The following is a 10,512-nucleotide window of genomic DNA, read 5'->3' on the forward strand; positions in this document are numbered from 1 at the left end:
ATTTTGCAATCAAATTATAATTGCTGTTTTTAGTTGAGTAACTTGAGTTAATTGGTTGATCTTTCCAAATACCTGCAGTACTGCAATTGTAGGCTATAATGTCCTCCTATCTCCTGTTGTATTCTATTCTTTTCCTCTTTTACTCATATCCTAATTGTTGTACAACATATTGAAGCATATTAGGCCTATAGATTCATATTCAAAAATCAGTAACATAAACAAAGTATGAGGAACAAAATAAAGAAATAAAGTGCCAGGGAATTAAATTATGACATAATAAAATAAACATTTTAAAAAGGGATTGTGCAAGAAGCTTTTTAAATGTAATAAAAGCAAAATTATTCATAAGAAAAAACTAAATAAATAAAGGAGAGCAGATTAATAATCAAGTAATATTAGTCTATCATTTTATATGTCTTAAAATTTGTTTGGGTCTTTGTGGTTTTTTTTCAATTTTGCACCTTTACTAGACTAGAGAATTGTGCTAAAACTCAATATTGATTAAGAAACAAGGTAATTTGTTTTTTAATGGTTTATTTCAATATATAGAATTTGCCAAACATAGTGACATAAATAATTGGGTTAAAAAGCTACAATTTCTCCATAGAGTTATTTTGCATTAATTAAAATATCACTACTATAAACTTTAATCATGTGACCGGTACAACCTGAGGGGGGCGGGGTTTATCACCATAGCCCCGCCCTCCCTGACAACCAAGACGCTAGGTGTTCGTCTCCTAGCAACCAGCCTGTCAGCCAGCTCCGTGCCTCCTGCAGGCCGACCGGGACACAAAGTAACCCAAACACCGGGGGCAAACCCTCCCAGCACCCTCCATGGAAGCGAGCTCAGAGTGAAACCGGGCTGCCGGAGCCTCGGGCAGCAGCCATGAACGACCGCTACCACCGGGCGGCCCGGGACGGATACCTGGACGTGTTGAAGGAGGCAACACGGAAGGAGCTCAACGCAGCGGATGAAGATGGGATGACACCGACCTTATGGGCCGCTTACCACGGTAACCTGCCGGCCCTGCGGCTCATCGGGAGCAGGGGGTGAGTCCACCTGCATGTTTAAAACCATGCATGCATCCCATAATAATCTCATCCATCAGTACAAGTGGTTTTATTTAAACGAGTGAGTAAGTCTACCCTGCACTGGTCAATTTCATATATTTCATTAAACTTGACTTATTGCATCAAACCTGCACTGTTATATCATTTAATACGTTTAAAACCATGCATACATCCCATAATAATCTCATCCAGCAGTACAGGTAGTTTAAGTTAAACGAGTAAGTATACCCTGCACTGGTCACTTTCATATATGTCATTAAACTTGACTTATTGCATTAAACGTGCACTGTTATGTAATGAAATTATTAATGCACTATTAATAATAACTACTACTATTTTTTTTAATTTCATTACCATATTACTATTCCTTACTATTTAACATTACTCTTTTGTTATATTATCATTGCTTATAGGGGCAAACAAAGACACTTATTTAGGCTATATGCTGCATACTTGGCTGATAAACAGATGCAGTGAGGCAAAAATAATCTCACATGTTCTGCTTATTTGACTACAACTCATAATTTCTTGTGTCAAGTGTAATTCTCCATTTGCTAGAGGAGAGACTTTTGTCTTTTGTACAAAGATTTTGACAATTTATTATCATTTTATCAATGATAAATGATACAGTATTTGTAAGTTCTCATATTAAGACATGTTTTGTATCATTATTATGATACTTATGTTTAACTGTATTGTCATTCATTATGTGTTGATACAGCAGCCTCCCTTTATGTTTTCCCACATGAGGGATTGTAGTTATTGACAAATTCTGCATCATACCAGATCAGAAAGTAGAAACCTCTGCATAAAAGGGGTCATACATTAAGTACATTTATACTGTACTATTGCGGCATACTACAGAGTAATGCTACTGTATGGTAGTACATATTGAAGGAGACTAAAGAGGGACGTTTTTGAGTTAAACTACAACTTTGCTCTTATTAGCTGCAGCTGTTTGTAACATCAGTACTGAGAAGATGTGCACACTACATTTTATGTTGGAAAATGTAAGAAAACATGTCATCCAGTATGTGTAAACACTGCAAACAACTACATTATAGTGTGTTGTAGACCATTTATTAACTGTTTAATACTGCTTATAAATGTTAAATAGGAGGCCTTAAATCAAAATGTTACACATACCGTACAGATGACTATTATGTTAACAGAAACGTGATTAAAATATATAATTTAGCACTGATAATGAAGTTATGTTCCCAACTTGCTTTTTAATCTCTCTTATTGGCAAAACTGCAGCTTCATAAAAATCTAAACATTTGCATATTTATTGTGTATTATAACTTTACCTCACTGATATGTGTCTGCTCATATTAACAAAGACATAAAAAATATTGTACCACATTTGCTTTTGCCCCATCACTCATCTAATCAGCGCTGCGAGGAGATGGAGAGCAATGTAATTTAACAGCCTAATTACAGAGAAAGGTCACTTGCTGCAGGATTTCCCCCGAGTAGCGTAATATGTATCTGAAGCGTGATAACTTTATATTTAATCTCACAGATGTGGCTCCGGCTGATCCGTTACATAGCAGAGCCTGTGCAGGTAATGCTCTAAATCTGATTCAGGTACAATGCAGAAGCCATTTCTTTTTTAATACTGATCAGTTACTGAAAGGGCGCCTCGTCTTTACAGAAACTGATTGTTAGCTCACAAGCAGCAGATGGACGATATGATCTCTGCTCGTATATCAGAGAGCTACAGCGTATTTGTAAGAGAAAACTGAGATAATCATAAAGGGGTTTAAGGGTAAGTCTATATGCTGCCATGATAAGTTGCAGCTAATGTATCAGAGAAGTCTTTTGTTTGAGGTTTAAGCAGCTAAACAAAGCAGCCTTTTTATACAGTGTAATATTTACTGCCTGTTTTCTCTACGGCAGCAGGCTAAGAGGAGTGTAGAGAACAGTATGTCAAGCCGCTGGTGGCAGGTTTATAAAGCGTGCATGAGTCTGATGCTGGTGAGTGACTGCAGACACAGATTACGAGCAAAGGGAAAGGTCACTGTGATGGATAGGGCGTCCTCGTCCTGCAGCGGTGCCTGCAGGATGCAGTGCAGAGTGGAGATGAAGCAAAGACAGATGACTAAAGCTGAGCTGCAGATCAGACTTCACAGCAAAAGGTAAATGAAAGAAAGAAAAAGATAGTGTTTGGATACATTTCGTAGAAAATGACATAGGCTTTTCTTTGAAGGCCTGTTCTGGTTATATATATTTTTTAATTCATGTAATTATTTCTGTCTGTCTGCATTAGTGCTGCACAGGTTGCTACAGCTGGGTAATGAAAGTGAATTCAAATATTTGGGAGTTTTAACACAAAACCTTTTATTCATTTTACTAAAGAAGGCAGACTCAAATTCAAATGTTGTCCAGTATCCATACAATAACTTAGCCTAGAAACATCCAAAAATTGTCAAAATGATGATGGATTATCTTAATTTCAGCAGTCTGAGTCACATTTACAGTCTTTTTAGCATCAAATTCCCTCTTTGTGTTTCCCTGTTGAGCTGTGGTGGAAGTATAGTAACAAAAAGAGGAACTTTGGCACTAAAAACACTGTAACGTTGAAACATATCTACTTGATTTGATTCATTTGGATGGCTGAAGCTTCATATTAGTTTCAGATAAACTGTTAAATACATTTTTAAACAGAAGGAGGACTGTGGACTATGTGCATTATGAAGGGATCTTGTAATAGTCAGTATAAACAAGGGGAATGATTACAGCAACAAAAACAGGTTTCTACGTTCATTTTAGCACTTGACTGTTGCTTTAAGACAGACTTGAAAAATGGTGAACTCTTCCTTTAAGGTCCCACACTCAGCCTACACTACATGTTGCTAGTAAACAGGATGTTTTTTGAGGTTGATGACGGCTGTAACGCCTCTGACTCAGAGCCTCAAACTGAGTTTCAGGTTATCATGTTACCATTTTTAAATAATTTGATGTGATTCCAACTTTGGATTACTACAGTGATACATTTCCTGTTTGTACGTCTGATATATGATGCATGTCTTTGGCCTTCCAGCTGACACTGAAATAAACAGAAGTAAAATACGATGCTCTGAACATAAAATAAACAGCACACTTTCTGCTCTAATATCAAATGTCATATCTGCACACTTCGCCAGCGAGTGATGGGAACTGAAATCAGGGTTCATGCTGGTAAAGGTGGTGACCCTGCAGTGTGGTGTGTGGTGACAGTGTCTCTGGGTGTCTGTGAAAAAAAGACTTGTGGTGTGTGGGATAAATAATGCAAAGTCACTTCTGTCATGTTTAACGTGCAGCACTTCAATTATTGATCAGGGCTCAGCCATTGCCCGGCCGTGTGGATGGAGGGAAAACAGGAAGAGGAGGGTCTTAGATGTGAATTTAGGACATAAACACAGTTCCCAACACATCCATGTAGAAGCAGTTTTAGCCACTGTAGCATTTTTTCACATGTACAATATTTAAATTACTTATATAGTTAAAAAATATATTGATATTACTAATTCAATATGTAATTATTTTGGTAATGCTAATAAAAGAAGATACACATGTTTTAATATCTAAGATATATTTAATAATTGCATACAAGTAATGTTAAATAAATATAATAAAGCAATAAAATAAAGTAATGGAGAAAGAACAAACAAACAGCAAAAGAATCAAACTTTTAATTTGATCAACTATATTATTTCATAGTGCTTTACTGCAATTTTAACACATTCAGTGGAAAAAGAAATTAGGAATTGTCTCATCAAATTTACATATATGTATGTAGATTTTTCTCATAATTTAATAATATTTTTATGAAAGTTTTCAACATATACACAGTAATCTTTGCAATTAAATGTTATATTATTTCTTGAATGAACAGTAAAAAAGGAAATGTCAACATATTGAATGTGTTTTAGTCAAGTATAATACATTTGTAAGCAAAAATCCCCAAATCTGATATGTGCTGTACTGTATGTGCACAGCATTATAGGTCATATTCTGTCACAGTAAGTATTTTGATGATGTCTATCCAATTAAACAAATACTGCCTCCTGTGGTGAATATAATACCTGAGTTTTACTACAATGACTAAAAACACTTTGATTTATATTACATTATATTACTTAAGTAATGATGTTATGTATCTATGACCAAGGGTCCTTTTGGCTGTGGAGAAGATGAACTGACAGGTCATATGAGTCATCTTACTTCCTAAGTTTAGTCCGAAGTGTAACGGGATCAGCAAAGTGAGGTTGTGTTTCTCTGAGAATGTGGGTGAAGTCTTCATCATGCAAGATCAGAAATTAGAAACATCTGCAGAAAGTGGGTCATAAATGTTATAAATTCATACTGTACTACTGTGCCATACTACAGAGTAATGCTACTATATTTTATGTAATACTATATATGTGCTACTATGTGTTATGTTATACTCAACTGACTCAATCTCTACGCAGTGATATTGTAACTTTGACATTAATGAAAGCAGACTCTGAGGGATCACTTACCTGTATCATAAGCACATTTTAAGTGTATGCAAGTTGATTTTCATGGGGTGAAATAAATGGAAACCAGTGATGGTAAGTTAAAGCAAGAAGGCAACAAAACCAGAGTTTTGAAAAACAAAGGTTAAAACCTGCAGAAAACAGATGCTCCTTTAAGATTAGCAACATAAATATTTGACTAAGAATACTGTATTAGTAAATGCTGTAATCTGAAGATTTAACATGTCTTCTTTTCTACTCTTCTTCCAGAGGTGACCCAGACAAGTGTGACATCTGGGGCAACACGCCGCTTCACCTGGCAGCTGCCAACGGCCACCACAACTGCCTGTCTTTCCTGGTGGCTTTCGGTGCCAACGTGTGGTGTCTGGACAATGACTACCACACACCACTGGACATGGCCGCCACCAAGGGCCACATGGACTGTGTTCGCTACCTGGACTCAATCGCTGCCAAGCAGATCACCCTCAACCCCAAGCTGGTCAGCAAACTCAAGGACAGAGCATTCCGCGCCGCAGAGCGCCGCATCAAAGATTGCGCAAAGCTCCAGAGGAAGCATCGTGAACACATTGAGAAAAAGTTCCGGCAGGAATCGGCAACATTAGACAACTTGGATGCGATGAGCTTTTCTAGCTACACCAGCGGCAGCACACTGAGCCGCAAGTTCAACACTGTGACCTCCAACATGCCATACTCGCAGGTAGTTGCTTGTTTACTTGATGTTAAAGGGGACATATTATGTGCATTTAGAGGTCTATATTTATATTCTGGGTTTGCATGATTCAGAGTTGAACTCATTATTTATCTTATACTGGCCCTTTATGCCGCCCTTAGATCCGTCCTCAGTTTGAAACAGGCCATTTTAGCTCCTGCCTCTTCAAGGCCTCCCTCCCAAGGAACCCACTCTGTTCTAATTGGAAACACATAGAAAAACCTTAGCAACGAAGGCCAGGTTGAAAGAACCGTCGCAAACAAAGCAGGTTTAGGCAGCGTCTTTTGATTTGCATCGAGCATGTTTATCTAAAGTTTTGTAACTTTTACCTAAATGAAAGGTTACAAATTCTTCTTCTCTAAATGTATACTTTCTCCTCAGGCCACCCTGCATTACACAGCCAAGGGCAAGGCCAAGATTCAGAAGAAGCTAGAGAAGAAGAAGCAGGTTGATGGAACGTTCAAGATCTACGAGGACGGGAGAAAGAGTGTGCGCTCGCTCTCTGGCCTGCAGCTTGGCAATGACGTCATGTTCCTCAAACAGGGCACCTACGCCAACCCCAGAGAGCGATCACGCCTCAACATCCGTGACATGTTCCCCCATGACGATGATGCTGACACCATCTCCCGTGCCATGAGCGACCCAGGCCTCCACGAGGCTGCGTATTCGGAGATCAGTGCTGACTCTGGTAATGATTCCTTGTTCAACCGACCCGGACTTGGGACCATGGTGTTCAGGAGGAACTATTCGAGCGGAGGGATGTTCAATATTGGGGTACGGGATGAAGGGAGTGTAGCAGGGAGTGACCCTGTGGGACGGGCGCCTAACGTTCGTCTACGTGGACGCCTGCCTCCACACTCGCCCAGTTTTGATGGGGACAGTATTGGCAGTGCGTTGAGCCTGCAAGAAAGAAACCGACAGGAGTTGCCCTGGGAAGAGACTGATGTTGGGCTAGATGACGATTTCGAGCCAGAGAACAGTCCACTAGAGACCTTTCTTGCCTCGCAGAGCCTCAGTGAGTTCATGACCATCTTCAGGAGGGAGAAAATAGATCTAGAGGCTCTGCTGCTTTGTTCAGATAGGGATCTCACCAGCATTCACATCCCTTTAGGCCCCAGAAAGAAACTACTGGATGCATGCAAGAGACGTCTTATCACCATAGATGAACCAGAAGCCATCGTAGACACTGAGCTTTGAAGGTCAGTGTGGAGTAGTCCGCATTTTGTTTTAAAAGGGATGAACCACTCAGCTTTCCTCCCAGAAAACCTTTGTTTTTACACATAAGCTACTGTCTTAGCATGTATCATAGCCTCAGACATGCTAGCAAAGCGATACAGTACATAAAATGAGCACAGCAGAAACTTCAGATAGGTCGGACCACTGTGTTTGACTAAAAATCTTTAAATGTAAAAGCAGAAAATGACAACACAAGTTTGCCGATTTCACATTTCCCGGCAATTAAAGTCAACAGTCAGGTGTACATGGAAGTGACTGTTGTTAGTGTAATGTCACATTCAGACTATTTGGAGAGACAGTCATCACAGAATAGTAAAGACATGAAAAGGTAGATGACCTTTGATAATGGTAATGCTAAATCTACAGTGAAATACTAATTTATTAGCTACACCTATGGTTGGACAATATGACGGCACATTTGTTAACCAGATTTCTACCAAGCCAGTTACAATGGGCAGGACGACTTTATTCGATTGTTTCATCAAACCAAGTCCAATATCATCACTTCTAACATGCTATATTTGAAGCTGGTTGCTCTTTAAACTGAAAAGGTCTCAGCACATCTAAATATGAGAAAACTCCTGCACCATTGCCATCCTGTTTAGCTGGAATATTTACTAGTTTACAGTGTTTTGGTGTGTTCATCCTTTATCAGGGTATCTGGACAAGTATTACAACTGTTCAACATGTATACAGTGCTGTGCAAAAGTTTTAGGTTCTTTAGATGTTTAGATTATTTTTCCATCATGTATTACCGTCAGGGAGGCGTCTGATTGGTCTCAAATTAATTCTGCAGCACCACAAACATCCAGCCAGAGGCATAAACAACAAGAACAAGGAGTCCAGCAGCAGATGGTTTCCCCCCCATCAGAGCCCTCACTTCAACATCATGGAGTCAGTCTGAGATTGCATGAAGAAACAGAAGCAACTGACATGCCGAAATCAACAGAAGAAGAAGAACTGTGGCACTGGCAAAGCTGCTCACATCAAATACTGATTTCATTTAGGTTTCTACTGTTCATTGTATTTTGTATGAAGTTACCTGATAAATAAAAACTATTCATGGCATTATTTTAGAAATCATCCTCACTTTACTTGTAGTGCCTAAAACTTTTTCACAGCACTTTATACACATAACTTCATAGAAGCAGCATCCCTCAATTATCCAATGATAAAACTACAAAAATATGTTCAACTGGTGAAACAAACACTTTGGGTGAACACACGGCCTTAGTAAGGGAGAAGTAACAGGGCACCTGTGTTGTCTTCTTTTTTCCTGCAGCTCCACAAGACCGGAGAGATTTTGTACTGGATAAACAGCACCATCTAGTGGCGACTTGTGATACAACAAGATAAAGTTGTGTTATTTGTATGCCTGTAATACATTTCCAGTTTTGATGATATGTAATATACTTTTTTTTTTTTTTTTTTACATTTATTTACATTTAGAGGCAGTTTTAAAAAAAATGTCAAAAAGGTAATAATAAACACTTTATGGGAAAGCTTTGCCACATATACAAACACATGCCCCCCCCAACTGTAATGTGTTTGAATTGATAATATTCCAGTCTGTTACTGTAACAACAGTTCTCATTATTAATGTATTTATTCATGTATCAATGAATGGTTTATGTATTAGTGGATGTACCTATTCTTAAAATGTTGTTTATTTATTATGCTTCTATTGTACAGTTTTATTACTTAACCGTATTAAAATATACAATTATTATTTTATTCCATGGCACATATACAATGATGACCTGGTATTTATGACAGATGATAAGAGCCACAGGCTGACTGTTGCTCTACAAGCACTGTTGCAGTAGTAAAAACAATGAGGTCATGCTGTGAGGTTACGTGACTGTGTGCTAGGTAACACTGTTTTCTCAGGTTGCTCTGGGACGTATTTAGTTTCACTGAAGGTCTGCCTGTGCACTTGAAGGATGACTGTGCATGAATGTACATTTTTACGTTGGTAAAAAAAACCCCAACAAAATAAAATAAAAAATCTGTTTTTGTATTACAAAGAAAATATCTGAAGATGTATCCACAAACAGAATGATCTTTTATTCAAATAAAGTGGAAATTAATGTTTTTTTGTTGATGTTTTTCCATATAACCAGCTGCTTCATATGACACACATGCCTCTGCATACATACTGCAGCCTCTATGGTACGTGCCATGGTACCTTCCCTCTAGGCAACACACCAATTTTTGGCCTTGTACAATCACATAATACATTACCAAGTGTGATGCAATACTTGACAGGACCATAAGTAACCAATAACTGTTTTAATTTGTCACATGACTCTCTGGAAGCCATTTCTCTCCTCAAAAAATCGAGAGAAAACATATTTTCCTGGTCTTTTTCAGCCTGGAAATGATTCATGATGATAGGTGAGTAAAGTTTAATTTCTGTTAAATGTAGTGTTTTTGTTAAGAAGAAGAGAAGAGGTCATGTTGCTCCGGTGCCATCTACACCTGTGCGTCAGGACAACACTGACTATTGGCTTGTGTGGGTGGAGAAAAGGGGCCAGTGCAAATATCCTGGTTGTAAGGGTATAAAAAGTGCATTGTTCAAAGTGTCTCACTTTCCTGTGCTTCACTCCTGAGAAAAACTGCTTTATGAATTTCCATAAGCAGTGAACTAGAGATGGCATGGAATGAGACATAATGTTCATGTTTACAAGGTTAATAATTTCAATAAGTAAAGTATGGTACAGTGTTTCCTACAGGCAACATTCAGACATGCAATTTTATGTAAATAGTTCTTTTTCAGTGTTTTTATATTCAAAATGGCATGAATTACAACCTGTGGTGGCTATAGTGTATTTTCAATGTGTTTTAAATACATTTTGTTCAAATTTTAAATGATATCTTATCTATCTTTTTTCATTCCTTATCTCTATGGAACAGTTTTGCCTCAAGGCAACACACCCCAAAAAGTACCCCAGAAGAATATTTTTAAAAATGTCTTTAGACTGTGTTTAT

General features: G+C 38.1%; 1 protein-coding gene across 1 annotated transcript; it reads left to right on the top strand.

Moving 5' to 3' along the window:
* The first annotated feature begins 886 nt into the window (after positions 1–886).
* LOC134003310 (pre-mRNA splicing regulator USH1G-like) lies at positions 887–7,482 on the top strand. The gene is made up of 3 exons (XM_062442461.1): positions 887–1,050; positions 5,826–6,273; positions 6,667–7,482. Exons 1-3 carry the CDS (start codon positions 887–889, stop codon positions 7,480–7,482), a joined length of 1,428 nt encoding a protein of 475 aa, XP_062298445.1.
* Positions 7,483–10,512: the final 3,030 nt, after the last annotated feature.

Source organism: Scomber scombrus, chromosome 21 (assembly GCF_963691925.1).
Source record: "Scomber scombrus chromosome 21, fScoSco1.1, whole genome shotgun sequence".
NCBI lineage: Eukaryota > Metazoa > Chordata > Actinopteri > Scombriformes > Scombridae > Scomber > Scomber scombrus.

Excerpts from the sequence above, each read along its gene's own strand:
- LOC134003310 (XM_062442461.1), top strand. The coding sequence starts at position 887 with ATGAACGACCGCTACCACCGGGCGGCCCGGGACGGATACCTGGACGTG. Across the intron at positions 1,051-5,825 it reads CGGCTCATCGGGAGCAGGGG|AGGTGACCCAGACAAGTGTG; the intron begins GTGAGTCCACCT and ends CTCTTCTTCCAG. Across the intron at positions 6,274-6,666 it reads CCAACATGCCATACTCGCAG|GCCACCCTGCATTACACAGC; the intron begins GTAGTTGCTTGT and ends CTTTCTCCTCAG.